The sequence below is a fragment of the Vigna angularis genome, chromosome 10 (assembly GCF_016808095.1).
Source record: "Vigna angularis cultivar LongXiaoDou No.4 chromosome 10, ASM1680809v1, whole genome shotgun sequence".
Lineage (NCBI taxonomy): Eukaryota > Viridiplantae > Streptophyta > Magnoliopsida > Fabales > Fabaceae > Vigna > Vigna angularis.
This window is the reverse complement of record NC_068979.1, coordinates 6,789,076-6,804,097: the sequence shown is the minus strand read 5'-3', so window position 1 is coordinate 6,804,097 and position 15,022 is coordinate 6,789,076. Positions and strand designations below refer to the sequence as shown.

Below are 15,022 nucleotides of genomic sequence, written 5' to 3'. Positions count from 1 at the left end.
GATTTGACATTTAATTATGGTTTTAATTTTCGAGATCTCACAGAAACCAACCAATGGGTTTTAGCTACAAATGGAACCAATGATCTGTTTTTTTTTTTTTAGCAAAAGGGATTTAAGTAAATAATAATACCACTACTAATAATAATAATACATTAATAAAATAAATAACGGAATAAACAATATTATAATAAAATAATAACAATAGTTATTATAATAATAACAATAATAATATTTTTTTAATTTAAAATAAAAATTTTAATTCAATTTGGACATGATTTTTATTATTTATATTTAAATTTATATCACATCTATTCTAAAGATAAAATGATAATCATCTAATTTTATTCATTAAAATGTATATTTAAATTTGTCATACATATTATATTATACATAAATTTTAATCTCAAATTATATTATATTTCTTTTATTTCAAATATCACCATAATTCTTTCGCTATATCTTTAAATTTATCTATTTACTCTCTCAAATCTCTTATCAAATCTAAACAGACAAGATTTATGGCATGTAAATAACATAATATATTCATATTAATGTAACTTGATTATTATAAATATTTTATTCATAATTATTTTGTTGACTTTTATTCACTAATTTAAATTTAAACAGTTTTTAGTAAAAACTAGAAAGGCAAAAGGAGAAAATCCAATCTTTTAGTAAAAAACCCGACCTGGAATAGATTATTTTTAGAAGGCTTAACTCCCTATAGTGATATAATTTATTGAATACACAATTTTTTATACAATCTTAATTGAAAATTTGATCTTCTGATATTTAATATTAAATCCTTTAATCCATAATAAACATATTATTAAAAAGTATTAATGTATTTCTTAAAATAATATGCACCAAAACTAATTTTAAAACATATTTTATTAGTTTTTTACTTAGACAAATAATTAATATAAATAATATTTACAGATTTGTATCAATTAACTAAATTATATATTGATATTAAATCAAAATTTTTTAATTTTGAAAAGTAAAATCTGGACTAAATTTTCTATAAGAATCAAATTGTAGGTTTACGAAGTTAGTGAGATTAAAATTAATTGAAGTATTTAAAATAAACAATTCGTCCTCTCAAATAGAAAATATTCAAACAATTATTTTTTCTAAAAGATAAAAAAAGAAAATACAATCTAAATTATTTCGGATTATTTATCTAACACAGTAACCCCAAAATTAATCCACCCACTCGCAATATTTTGAAAGTTTTGCCCCTTAACACGTTAAGTCCCTCCACTCTTCCATAAACCCTAAACCCAAACAAGCCGTTAGTCATTCTGCCGCGTTTCCACAAACACTCACGACCATGGAGGCCGACACTATGGCCATGGAATCAACGGAGTTAAAGGTGTCTGAGCTATTGAAAGAGGTCAACGTAGATTACTCTCCTCAGTTCAGTAAGCTCGTTGACAATACCGTTTCCGCCATCAAAGCCTCCATAGACAAAATCCCCAACGATTTCAAGGTTATTATTCTATTCGTCTTTCTCTCTGCTATGATTTTCGATGCATTCAGCACTGAAACTTCTGAATGCGCGTGAATTGGCAGGTAACTGCAGATTTAGCATCGCGGTTTGTTGCGGACATTGGCGCCGATAAGGTCGAGTTTAAGTTTAAGAAGCCAGAGTTAATCAAGACTGGTGGGAGTTACTCCACACAGAGTATTGCGAGGCCTGAAGTTAATGCTGATCTTATTATCAGGTTACCAAAGGTACAATAATCTGAAAAAAGAACAGCGATAACCAAATTTATATATTAATTAATTAATGTTTTATTTAATTTGCCAATGCGAGATGTGTGTTTCGACTTTGATAACTGTTTTCAATTGTTTTCATTTTTTTGTTAGGAATGCTTCCATGAGAAGGATTATTTAAATTACAGATACTATGCCAAGAGGTGTTTGTATTTATGTTTGATAAAGAAGTATTTGGAGAGGTCTTCATCTATTGATAGGGTTGAATGGTCCACTATGCACAATGAAGCCAGAAAACCCTTGCTCATTGTATATCCAGGTTTGCATTACGTGTCCGCCCAGAATTTAATCTAATGCCTCTGAAATGATGTTGGTTATTCTAACCATGAAAATAATTGCAGCTGCGAAGCTTGTTGAAGTTCCTGGTTTTTTTGTAAGAATTATTCCGTCCGCGAAGGCTATATTTAGCGTAGCGAAGTTGAACCTGAAGCGCAACAACATTCATAACCTGAGTAATGGTCTGTTTTCACTATACCTTTATTCTATTTCTCCAAGATTGTGGTGTCTTCTTTTGACAGAGTTTTTGATGATTGATTGTTGATATCTTGAAGGGATTGATCTTCAGGCTACACCGAAGTACAATTCTAGTATTCTGGAAGACATGTTTATAGAGGATGCTGAATTCGTGAACAAGTATTTTGTTGGATGGAAGGAACTAAGGGAGGCTTTAATCCTGCTTAAGGTTTGATATTTGATTGTTTTTGGGTGTTTATGTCTGGGATTCAATGAATAAAATTGCACAGTGGAACGATGAATTGATTGCTTGTCCTCATTGATTTAGGTTTGGGCCCGGCAAAGAAGTTCAGTATATGTTCATGATTGCCTGAATGGGTTTTTGATTTCTGTCATACTGGCATACCTTGCTTCTAAGCAGCATATTAGCAATTCAATGAAGGCTACTGAAATAATCCGCGTCACCTTGAACTTCATTGGTATGCGTGCAGTCTCTCCTTGCATCTCAGTTCATTTTGTTCAGCTCTCTTTGTCATGTTAGTGTGCTAAGATTGGTATGTTATGAGAGTTAAGCTACTCATGTTGGTGGTTATGGTTGTCAATGCGTATATACTTACACTAATTAAGTCCCGTGTAATATACCGTGTTTGTGATACAGATCCGTGTTTTGATGAAATGCTATGGAAAACATTGTTTAGTTCTCTTCTAAGAGTCTAAAATCGTTTACTTTTTTTAGTGTTATGAAAACAAAACTGTTACTTGTTTGAGTTTTCTTTTATGTTTTCTCAATGCATTATCATTATTTTTCTCCTGTATATTTTGGCTTCTGAGTTCTATCATCAAATTCTATTCCTTTATTTTCCATCCAAAGGAATTACCCACAAAAAATGTACTTTTCAGTTTCTTAGTGAACATGTAGGCAATTGGCTACTAACTTTAAAGTAGGCATCGACTGGGAATGGGGCTTCAATATGTATTGGCACAATAGATAGGTATTTATTAATGCTAGTGGTTTTGCAGCAACCTCAGAGTCGTGGAACCGAGGGTTATACTTTCCAAAGGAAGGCCAGATCCATATTACGAAGGAGGTCTGGATCTTTGCTTGGTTTTTTCTTTAACTATTTTTACTTATTGTAATTCTATTTTATGTATCATTTGATTTCATGTTTATTTATTCTTTATTCTTTTTGTTTTGTTTTAATGGTTGTTTGTTAAACCTAATTTGGCCGAATTATTATTTTTAAAGCACTTTGAAAAAACTGAACAAAAAGCTACTATTTACTTTTTCAATTTTTAAACAAATCGTAGTGTGGTAATTTAGCGTAATGCTTTTGACCCAAAGCAGCTTTGTTATGTTTTCAATTGCTTAGACTTTAGTTTTAATCCTGAATGAATGGCAAATTTATTCGCTCCATTTATTAAGAACTTTATTGGTAAATTCTGTCTTTTTCTTTTCATTTTGGGATACGTTTCCATTCATTGTTAGTCCTTCATTGTTGTCTTGGTAACACATTGCAACGGTTCTCGCACAACATGTTATATGAATTACATTGTTTACTGGAGGTTTCTTTTCCAATGTAATATGTTTTGTTCACTACTCCTATTTGCAGCAAAAGATTCAACTTAGAGAGTCATTTCCAATTCTCATATGTCATCCATCTGGAGGATTCAATCTAGCTTTCCGAATGTCCAGGATTGGTTTTACTCGGGTACTTTGAAAAGTACACCTACTTGTTTTTTCAATATTATAAACATTGTAGTTCTCAATTTGACTATGTATTTGTTTTTGGATCTTCTTCTGTATTCAGCTTCAAGAAGAGGCTGCTATGACACTTAGGTGCTTAGAAAAGTGTAGAGATGGTGGATTTGACGAAGTTTTTATGACCAAGATTGACTATGCTGTTAAGTATGACTATTGTATGAGGTAACGTTTATTCAATACTAGTTTGTCTTAACAGTGATTGGCAGCTTTGCCTCTTTGGTAGGTAGAGGGTTGAGTGGTGAACTTGCCCAACCTAATCCAAATTTGTGGGTTGGATTGGGTCAACGGGTTCATGAATTTTAAACCCAATGATCCTAATACTACCGGACTACATAATAAATATACAATGAAAAATATTTGTCCAATAATTTTATTATAAGAATAGTTTTATATTCTATCCAAATGGGCTTTTATGATTGTGCTTTATTTTTATACTCCTTTATTTAATAGGATTATTTTTATCTTTTATGTTTTTAAGTATAACTGCTGATTAAAAAACTATAATTGTCTTTCCAAAGGGTGTCTAAATGTTGATTAAAAAGTTAATGTATTGTTTATTTAGCAAGATTTACAATACATAAATAACTAAATATGTAAAATATATTTATAAGTTAAGTCTGCACTTTGTAAGATGGTATCAAAGTGTATCCTTGATTTATTAAAAGGTCACTCACCATGATATACACATACCACACCTCACCTTTCAATTTACAAGTTGGTTTTATAGGGTTATATTTTTGATTTATAATAAATGTTATATTGTGATAAAAGATTGTTTTTAATTATTGGATTTTTTAATATTTTGGATATGTACATTTTTTATATTTATTTTATCACCATAGCTAAAATGTATTGAATCCTTAATTTTAAAAAATTGTCATGTATGTGTTGTACTAAATATTAAGGCTTCATAGATCAAGAAGATATAGGTGGATATGCTTGGTATTTGAATTGAGAGTTATAAATGGGTTTAAATTGGAGCAATAGTTGCTTTGCAGAATTTTAAATGTGGTATCTGGTACTTTAAACCAAATGTAAGTGTAATCTGTTTATAAGGTTTTAGCACTTATTTTGATATGGAATGTTGTCCATATGAACATGGATATGGAATGTGAAAATATATTAATCACAATGATGTAAATAAACAGCCTTTTAGCACTTATTTTGATGCTTGTGCTTATCCTTACTACCTTATAACACGTTGGAGACTCGTTAACCTTTTTCTCCTCTGCCTTTGCTTTTCTTTGGGTTATAGATGCTTGTCTATTCAAACACTTTATTTTATGAATGGATACTCTGTTCTTTGAGTAAATTTCATTATGGCTTGCTTCATGTTAGAAGTACTATAAGTTTATATTACTTCTTTTTGATCTTGTAGAATAAATTTTAAGGGAAAGAAGGAGGTATTTGCACTGGGATTTTGTTTGGACGATGAGTGCTGGAGAGCATACGAGGATAAAATACATGGTATTTTATCTAAAGGGTTAAATGATAGAGCAAGAGCCATTCAAGTTACATGGAGAAATACACAATGCCAGTGGAGTGTGGACGATGTATGATTCCAAGCATGAATTTCAGTATCCCATTTAAAATGTGTTTTCGTGCTTTTTCTCTTGTGTTCTATTTCTAACTGAATTCACTACGTCAGGGCTTGTCGGTATTTGATAAAGAGCCCTTATTCATTGGAATTTCAGTGAGTACTTTGGAGAAAGCATATAGGATGGTTGATATCGGCCCAAATGCTGAAAGTAAAGAAGAGGTATATATTCATCTCCTTATATCCCTTTTATCTTTTTGCTTTCACATTGGGTTGCTGCATGTATTACAGTGCTCACCCATTATTTGAAGCAGGCTCTTGAATTTCAAAAGTTTTGGGGAGAGAAAGCAGAGCTTCGAAGATTTAAAGATGGTAGAATTGCAGAAAGCACAGGTGAGTCATTTATTCCTACGATTCGTTTTTTTTTTAATTTTCTGAGCATCACAACTTTCTCATATTGTTAGCTTAGATAAATATCTTGACAACTACTGACATGGTAGTGGCTTTTGCCCTATAACATTTCACAGTATGGGAAAGTGAGCAATGGGCTAGATATCTTATTTTGAAAAGAATAGCGGAGCATGTACTTAGTCGACATCTTTCTCTGTCCATGGAAGATATTGTAGTTGTTGTGGATCAACTTGATTTCTCTTTGATTCACAGTGCTGGAGGTAATGATCTTTGTGAATTCTTTCTTTTCTGGTCTCATATCATATGCTTGGCTTGTTAACTGCTGTGATGCTTTTGAAATGATTCACCTACAGATCCTATATCATACGCTGGTAGTTTGCTTGGGGCATTTGATGTTTTATCAAAGCGCTTGCGTCTTATTGAAGACCTTCCATTGAAGGTGTCCAGTGTACTGCCTTTAGACTCTGGTATTTTACCATCCTAGACAGATATTTTATTTATTCATTCAAGTATAGGATCCCTACATATTTTCTTGTACAATTTTTTGAAGTCATCTGTGTCAATACTTGTTGGTGTATGTTTTCATTGTTAATTAAAACCTGGAAAAAACTGCAATTATAAGGATGTTCAAGTCAATGTTGAATCTCATTTAAGCTTGAGCTCAACTAATGTTCTATGCTTATTGTCATTTTCAGCTTTTAGGTATACATCAGTGTTCCCTCCGGAACCTCATCTTCTGGCTAATGAAAAAATTGAATCTCTGAGATTGAATAAGTTTGTTCCATCATGCATTCAAGCACTGGAAGTTCTGATTCAGGTATGGCTTAACGCACCAGTTGTGCTCAGTGTCCTGGTGTTTTTACAAATAATTGAAAAGAAAATTCTTTTGTCCTTTACAGCTGGAAGGTTCTGGGAACTGGCCAATGGATGAAATTGCAATTGAAAAAACAAAATCTAGCTTCCTTTTTCAAATTGGATTGAGGTAGGGTGTAGATCCTTTATTCATTTCAGGATCTTATTCTTTTTGATATTTATTAAGATGTGATAATATTTTTATGGCAGTCTTCAAAAGAAGTGGGGGATGACATGCACTGCCACTGAGGATAATGTGGACGTACTAATGTCAGGATATGCTTTCCGTCTAAAAATTTTGCATGAGAGAGGCCTTAGCTTGCTAAAAAAGGAAGGTATGTACTTCCACTTTGTATATGATTACGATTTAATTGGAAAAGCCACTTGTCAATTTAACTTATCATACCATTGTATATGATTATGATTTAATTGGGTATGTACTTCCCCTTTGTATATGATTATGATTTAATTGGAAAGGCCACTTCTCAATTTAACTTATCAAAACATTTTAATATGCAGTTGGGGATGTTCCGGCTAAGCAAGTTTCTTCCATTGACAAGGACCTTTTTATCCGTAGTCAACATGCTAATATGATCAATGGATTACAAAGTCGTTATCCAATATTTGGACCAGTAGCTAGGTGAAAATTTGCAAATTTCTTTGTCAAGCTATGTTACATTTATAATCTGAAGCTGATGTATACCTTTCATTTGTCTAGACTTGCAAAACGATGGGCTGCTTCACATCTATTTTCAGCTTGCTTGGTAGAAGAGGCTGTCGAACTATTGGTTGCATATCTTTTTCTTAATCCTTTGCCATTTGATGTTCCCTGTTCACGGATCACTGGGTTTTTGAGGTGAGTTTCCTAGTCATTGTTAGTCATCTTATCAACCAATTAATTTTGACAGGATGAAATGACTACTACTTAATCAGTGATTGCTTCAACATTGCATTACTTACTCAGTCTCGCACTCATCTCTTTGATTAAACTGTTAAGGACCATATTAATCTTCTCTTGAATGATTTTCTCCTTTAATGATCTTTTTCCTTTTAAAAGGACTACCTTCGTGTCTAAGATGATAGATCAAAACCTTCCAATTTTGTCCAGAGACATTGAGTGTCTACTAAGCCGTAGTCATTTCTCCTTTAAACCTATATTCTCTGTAGAATACATTACTGCAGACAATGTATCAATTGGCTTGTTAAGGGATTTGTGAACTGGGTATATGATGTTAGGATGTCCAAATAATGGGTACCAAAGAGATGACTGCACAGAAGGTTGAAATTCATTATACCTTCTCTGGAATCTCCAGCCTAGTCTCTTTGTTGGAGTTTTAAAAGAAATGAAGGAATGAGTTACGTAGGAAGTAAAGCAAATAAATTGCTGTATGAAGTCTATCTTTTATTGAATTGGTGAAGACTTTAAATACAACTCAAACTTAAATTGAAAAACAAGAAATAGGAACTACACATGGGACATGATTCCATGTTTAACAACTTCCTAAAACTCTGGACCTACTCCTAAATTTATTGAAACAGTCAAACAACTTTAAAAATTGAAAACCTAACGTATTTTAGCATAAAAAAGAACTGCAGCGACTAAAGTACAACTTCAACACTCTTGCAGAGGTCATATGCCGTTTCCATCCACAAACAGATCGTACACATTATTCTCCAACATTTCTACCACTTCATTTGTTACTTTTTCTCTCCCTTAGTCATGATCCTCTAAATTGGGCACCTTTCTATTCCTTCTGACACAGACGTTAGTTATTTTTGGGTTTCTAGCAAATTCTCGGGACTTGGCATTCACATACGAGAAAATTACTAAAATATATTATAATACGATCTTATGCTTATTGATTTTTTTGACAGGTTCCTGCGATTACTCTCAAACTATGATTGGGCTTTCTCTCCATTGGTTGTTGACATAAATAATGACTTGAGCCAAAGTGACGAGAAAGAAATAAATGTAAGTTGTGTGTCTGAGTACATGATTAGGTAAATCGTGATAATGTTAGTCTCTGAAAATATTTTTCATCATGGATTTTCAGGACAACTTTTTGGTAAGAAGAAAAAGTCAGGGTGAGAGCGGACAAAGTGTAGGACAAGCAATGTTCTTAGCTACAGTTTACGATAAAGAATCTGAGGCTTGGACTGGATTATCACCTAGTGGAATGGTTAGTTGCTCTTCAAATTGGAATTAATTGAGCTTGAGGCGCTGAGGTTTCTTGATTTCATTCCTCACTATAATTCATGGAATAATGCTCTACAAAATAAACTATAGCGTGGGTTTAGAATGTATAGGAAATTGTCACAGTTTACTATATTGTTCAGTTTTCCACACATAAGTATTATGATCTGTTGATGTTTTAAACTTCATGACTGCATTTTAACACTTTACTCTAAGGATTCTGTTGCGTCTGTTTCAAGCGTTTGTTAGCTTATTCCGCGGTGATTGCCTTGTGACTATGCATCAATATTTGTGATTTTACCAGGAACTGAGAAGGTTAGTTGCATATGCCCGAAGCAGTGCCAATTTGCTGACAAAACTCACATTTCAAGAAGAGTTTGGTCCATACCGATGGGAGGTGAGTGGAGCAAATTTTTAAGTTATTTTCTCATTTTAACTTTTTGTTGTAGAAGAGTATATTTTCGGAGTTATTGAGTTTTTTCATTTTTGCTGCAGTGCCTTTTCAGGACTCCTTTAAACAATTATGATGCAGTAATTCTTCTCCACAAGGACAATCTCCCGTATCCCCAAAGGCTTCTCTTCCCTTCAGAAGTTAATCATGGTACAATCAGTGGCTGGTAGTTTACTTGTTAAACAATTCTTATATGATTTGATGGTGAAGGGTTTCGGGTTATGTAATTGTTTGGTAGTTATAATTGTAGCAAGATTGTTACAACATTTTTTCTGCGTGGTCAAGTGTGATGAAATCACATAAAATGTTGTACTATGCATGAAAGATACATTTATAATGCAGGATGGCATGGGTTCAAACTCATTAGACTAAGAAATTAGTATGTTAAAGAATAGTAATTATTGATAGCTTGATCTTTTAACATTTATACATTATTCGTTTCCCTTTCACAAGTTATGCTTAATCAAATGGTATTCTCACTTGCTATGTTGGCAGGAATACATGTTGCAGAAGGACAAGCCAGCAAGTGTTTTCAACCCTTTTTGTTGCCTAAAGATTTGAAGGGCAGGCCAGATGAACTTAAAAATAAGTTGCTGGTGGATTTTGATCCATCAAAGTGCTTTATCAGAGATTTAAAGGCAAGTACAGTGAAAGTGATTTTATGTTGAATATGTCCTCTTCGCTAATTAGATACATATCATTTATCACTTGCAGCATGAGTTCTCAGCCTCATTCCAAGTATGGCATGATTATCTGGGAGGCGATATTATTGGCCTAACATGGGGGGAATCATATTCTTCCAAGGTATAAAATTTGCATTTATATGTTATGAATTCTTCACAAATCTCAACAAATCGATCTTCTGATCACCATTTTTTTCTTTCTCTAAAGAAGCGAAAGCACGTGGAAGTGGTTGATGAAGAATATAATCCTTTGAAGGTGTTAAAAGCAGTGGGGGAAATTGGGAAAGGATTTGTGAGGAGTGTATACTTTCTTAAGCCCCCAAGGCTCAGGGATTAGTATTAATTTGGTCATCTTATCAATATGTATATTGAAAGAATTTTGCTCGGTAACTAGCTAATTATATCGATAGAAAATTTGCATTAGTTAGAATGGAGGAATCAGTCAATTGCAGGATCAATGTTGTAGAGCAAAAGAGTACCACTTTATTGAGGGAAAAGGAGTTGCTGTAGATTGATATCTATGTTTAATCTTCATTGTACATTATTCCCTTCCACCTCCACAACTTGGGCAAGCCGAACAGTAGTGAGGTAAGATTTCCTAATTCTTGGTAAAGAAGCAAGCGGACAATATGGCATAATACATAGAGGATATATTTCAATCGAATGTCTTAATTCCCGACATACATACAAGACGTGAAGATAAATTTGTCCATGCATAGCCGGATTAATTATTGCAATGCAGCAATGGTGTTTTGAGCTGGAAATTTCAGACAAGCGTCTCTAGGGAATTCTTGTGTACATTAATTTTTTGAACCGATTATTTTCATATATTTCTGGGATGTAGTGGCATGTTGCCGTACCTCATTTTTGAAGTTGCCGTAAGTTTGAAAATAAGTGTTAATTTAGTTTTTAAATGTAATGCTGATTGATTTTTCATTTTATATCCCTAATAATATTAGCTATATACACTAAACATTAAAAATGAATTATAGACACTAAGATTAATTTTGTAAATTTGTTTTCTTTTATCTGCATTTTGGTTTTCCTGTAGTCTGTAAAATGCTTGGGATGACATATTATGGGACGATGTGAGGGTGGAAAATTCAGAGGTTAATTTATTACCAGGCTAAAAAATTACTCTGGTTCTGTCTTTGCATGTTGCTAGTTGAAAAAGTTTGCTAGCCGTTTTTCTTCTGAAAATTTGAATTTTTTTTTAGATTTAAAGTATTAGCAGCTTTGTTTTCAATAAGTTTTATTTTACTTCAAATTTTAATGTTTAAATCCTGAATTCTTGTTTTAGTTTTGTTAAACTTAAATTTTAGTCCAACACAACTCAATAACGTGCTTTTTTTTATGAAAATAAAGTCTAGGCGTGGCACTTTAAGTTAGCGGATTTTGGACGAAGATTGGGTCAAATTTTGAGTGGGAATAGAAATAATATTTATGATTATTGAATAGAAATAATATTTATGATTATTGAATAGAAATATGAAATACAGTAAGTGTCAAAGTATAATAATCCTTCAAAGTAACTTAATTTAATATTTTATTATTATTTAAAGTTGTTAAATTGTTATCTATGTCCAAATTCTTATTGTTTCAAAGACTAGACTCTAGTTCTATATTTTGTTGTTAAGAAGAAATGGTAAAACCATCATTTTGTAATTTTTTAAAAAACAAATACGGATCCCTTTTTAAGAAAATACCTATTTTAATCACATTATAATTTCACAGAAAAAAAATGCTGTCGTGCTTCCAAATATATCCTCTACTTTTATTGTTTAATATGTAGTAGCAAGATTGGGCAAATTTTAATTATCTGAATAAATTAAAGTTGTTTTTATATATTATTGACTATCTAATATTGTTACATCCTCAAAATATACGACATGCATATATAATAAAGATGTCATTCAGTTATAATATTGGAAAGCAGTTAGAGGCATATAACAGACTATATGAGTTACAGTCATCCAAAATAAGATCAGATTCGGTCTCTCAAACATAGAGAACCACTGGAAAGTTTCATCCGAATATTTATACTCATCAAGATTCTAAATAAACTAAGCTGCTGCATCACCCTCTTCCAGCGCTTGCTCCACAGACATCTCTTCTTCGTCTGCTCACATCCAATTGGATGATCATTGCAAAAGAAAACAAACACATGCAACACATACAATGCAAGGGTGAGCTAGTTTTTCAAACAAGCATACTATATTAGAGCAAACAATTCATCAAATAAATACTTTAAGCCAAGCAAGTTAAATCATACCAAGAACATGTTATAAACTAGACTTGACTCGTCCGGACTTAGAATGACTACCGAGCTATGGCGGGTTATGCACTCGTGGTGGCTTATGAAACTTGGGTTCCCCATCCTACCACACTCACGAGGTTAGCCTGTTCCGGGCCTTGAGGTATACTGGAAGCCCCCCAAGACTAAGACCTCCTGCTACTCCTCACCACATGGTTCAATCCTCTCTACTTGAGAACGAAAGACCATTGGAGCGTCAGGATAACCCCCAAGATTGAGTTTCCCTATAGATCATTCTAAACACTACTGCACCACCATGAGTCTTCTCCTTGAAAATCATGGAATTACGTCAATCCACCATACTCTTAACCACATATCCTTTTTCTTTAACCATACATCACATGTTGAAGGTTCTCATACAATATAATATGTTTCTACAGATATTTCACCACCAATGTAACCACCACTTAACCAATCATACAACAAGAATATATTAATCTACTGTTCATCAGAACTTCTCGCATAGCGCATACTATCCACAAGGCGAGATAGGATCCTCTCGCATAGCACACCTTAATTCGCATAGCGGATTAAGTTGCAACATGCATCATACCCCAAACCTCTCGCATAGCGCACCCAGGTCGCTATGCAAGAACCCAAACAGAGACCAACCTCCCCAGAGCTCTCGTTATGTGCCCTACTCGCCCTTCGAATTAAATGGGCAGTGATCCCAGACCACCACCAGTCGCATAGCGACAAGATTCGCCATGGCGAATTGATAAACAGTGAGCAACACCCTATGGAAATTCGCACAGCGCACCAGGTCGTACAGCGAATTTCCAAGACAGTAAGCACCCTCTACAGGATCTCGCTATACGAGACAGCTCGCATAGCGAGTCTGCATAATCTGCATGACGCAGATTCTGTATAATTATGCAACTCACCCATCCTTCACCAATTTTAGTTATTTTCCCCAACTTCTAATCCTCCTAATTCTTGTGTCACACCTATTTAAGCTTGTCTAGATGATTATAAACGTTCTTAACATCATTCTAAAGTGATTACTATTTAAATTTTCAACTTAATTTCTCAGTTCATTAATCCAGGGACCCAATTTTGATTCTACCATTTTGAACATTGCTTTACTCATTTTTATGATCCTAACCTGTTCTAATTGACTCATACAAGCTAGCCTCACTGTCCAATTACACTCAAGACCACCTATGCTGAAACTCCCTACCTCTGTTCCTCTCAAAGGACCAAACACAATACTCTCTCAACCTCTTACTCCTCTAACAAAACTAACACATGATTTCTACCTCAACCACATCATCCTAACCCAATTGGTCATCGGAGAAGAATCAGATGTCTGAACGCATCAGTCTCACCTTCGACGCCAGCACATATGACTAGTCACAACTGATTGGACCAGGCCAGGGCTGCTCTATGATTAGGGATATGCCAACTCAGGTTTTTAAGATTCTTCTATCCTACCAACACAGTACTCTCAACAAGTCCCAAGTTATTTATCTAAGTCATCCAAACTGTCCTAAGGTGTTTTAGACTCCAATTTCCCAATTTCCCTATTTCACTTCCCTTTACAGTAAGCTAAAATAGTACCCGTACAGTTAATTATTATTCCTTTTTACGTTATTATAAAATTCTCATTCCCAAACCTCTCCACCAAACTCACTTACAGCCAACCAACTCATCCAAGTCCAATAATCATCAGTATACCATGGTCACACAAATTTCACATATTCACCAATACAAATCAACATGCTCACCACAGAATATAATTCGAACAGTAATAAATCACAAATTATCAAGCATACACACCATACAGTTCAAACAAAACATAACTAGCTCCCCTTACCTGGAAGTCAAACAATATATTCAACTAGAGTGCCCTAGTCGTGCCCCTCACAGTGAGAACCCAACAATGCTCTACAACCACCTAAATGGTTATGAAAACAGCTCTTAGAGCTAGAACCGACAGGGAATCAAAAGGAATTATTACCCAGTTGCATGCAACCAGTAAAGTTGCATGCGCTAGATTCAAGAAAATGGAAAAATCGACTTACCCGTTTAAATCAGAATTTTAATCGGATGAATGGGAAGCTCTCAACTCCGTGAGTGAAAGCACACCACCTATTTGAAATTCCAACGGTGGAAAGTGGTGGAAAGGTAGAGAGAAGTCAGAGCAAGAATAGGGAAATGGAACTGAGTTTAGAGAGAGAAAGAGAAAAAGCAGATTGAAGAATCTGAGTTTGGGAAAAAAACCCTTGCTAAGGTCAGGTTCCCTTAGTCTGGGCCTGACTGCCCCCAACTAGGGCCCAATAGCCCCTTTTTATTTATAGGCCCTTACAAATATTCCAATTATTTTTAATGTATAATTACTTATACCTAATTATTATTTTTTTAAAATTCATGTTCAATTTTGAAAATTTTAAATAATAATCAAAATTAAAAGTCATACTTATAAAAAAGATTTCATAAAAATAAATTTAAAAGGAATCACCAAAGCCATATCATATACACTCTTGTCAATTCATTAAAAAAATAAAAAAATCAACAGTCGTGACAAAGTCAAAGTTTTTGTGAAAGCACCCTAATCATGTAATTTACTTTGAAAAATACTGAAAT

At 33.6% G+C, this 15,022-nt stretch overlaps 1 protein-coding gene across 1 annotated transcript; it reads left to right on the top strand.

Annotated features, from left to right (window-relative positions):
- Positions 1-1,229: 1,229 nt before the first annotated feature.
- Positions 1,230-11,058, top strand: LOC108336120 (uncharacterized). Its single transcript, XM_017572465.2, has 26 exons — positions 1,230-1,492; positions 1,576-1,737; positions 1,873-2,038; positions 2,121-2,237; positions 2,331-2,461; positions 2,561-2,711; positions 3,253-3,320; positions 3,843-3,941; positions 4,041-4,156; positions 5,373-5,547; positions 5,643-5,753; positions 5,846-5,924; positions 6,059-6,202; positions 6,296-6,409; positions 6,638-6,759; positions 6,842-6,924; positions 7,005-7,129; positions 7,314-7,434; positions 7,513-7,650; positions 8,670-8,766; positions 8,849-8,974; positions 9,293-9,385; positions 9,484-9,589; positions 9,935-10,077; positions 10,154-10,243; positions 10,331-11,058. Exons 1-26 carry the CDS (start codon positions 1,334-1,336, stop codon positions 10,457-10,459), a joined length of 3,165 nt encoding a protein of 1,054 aa, XP_017427954.1. The 5' UTR covers positions 1,230-1,333; the 3' UTR covers positions 10,460-11,058.
- The last annotated feature ends 3,964 nt before the right edge of the window (positions 11,059-15,022 follow it).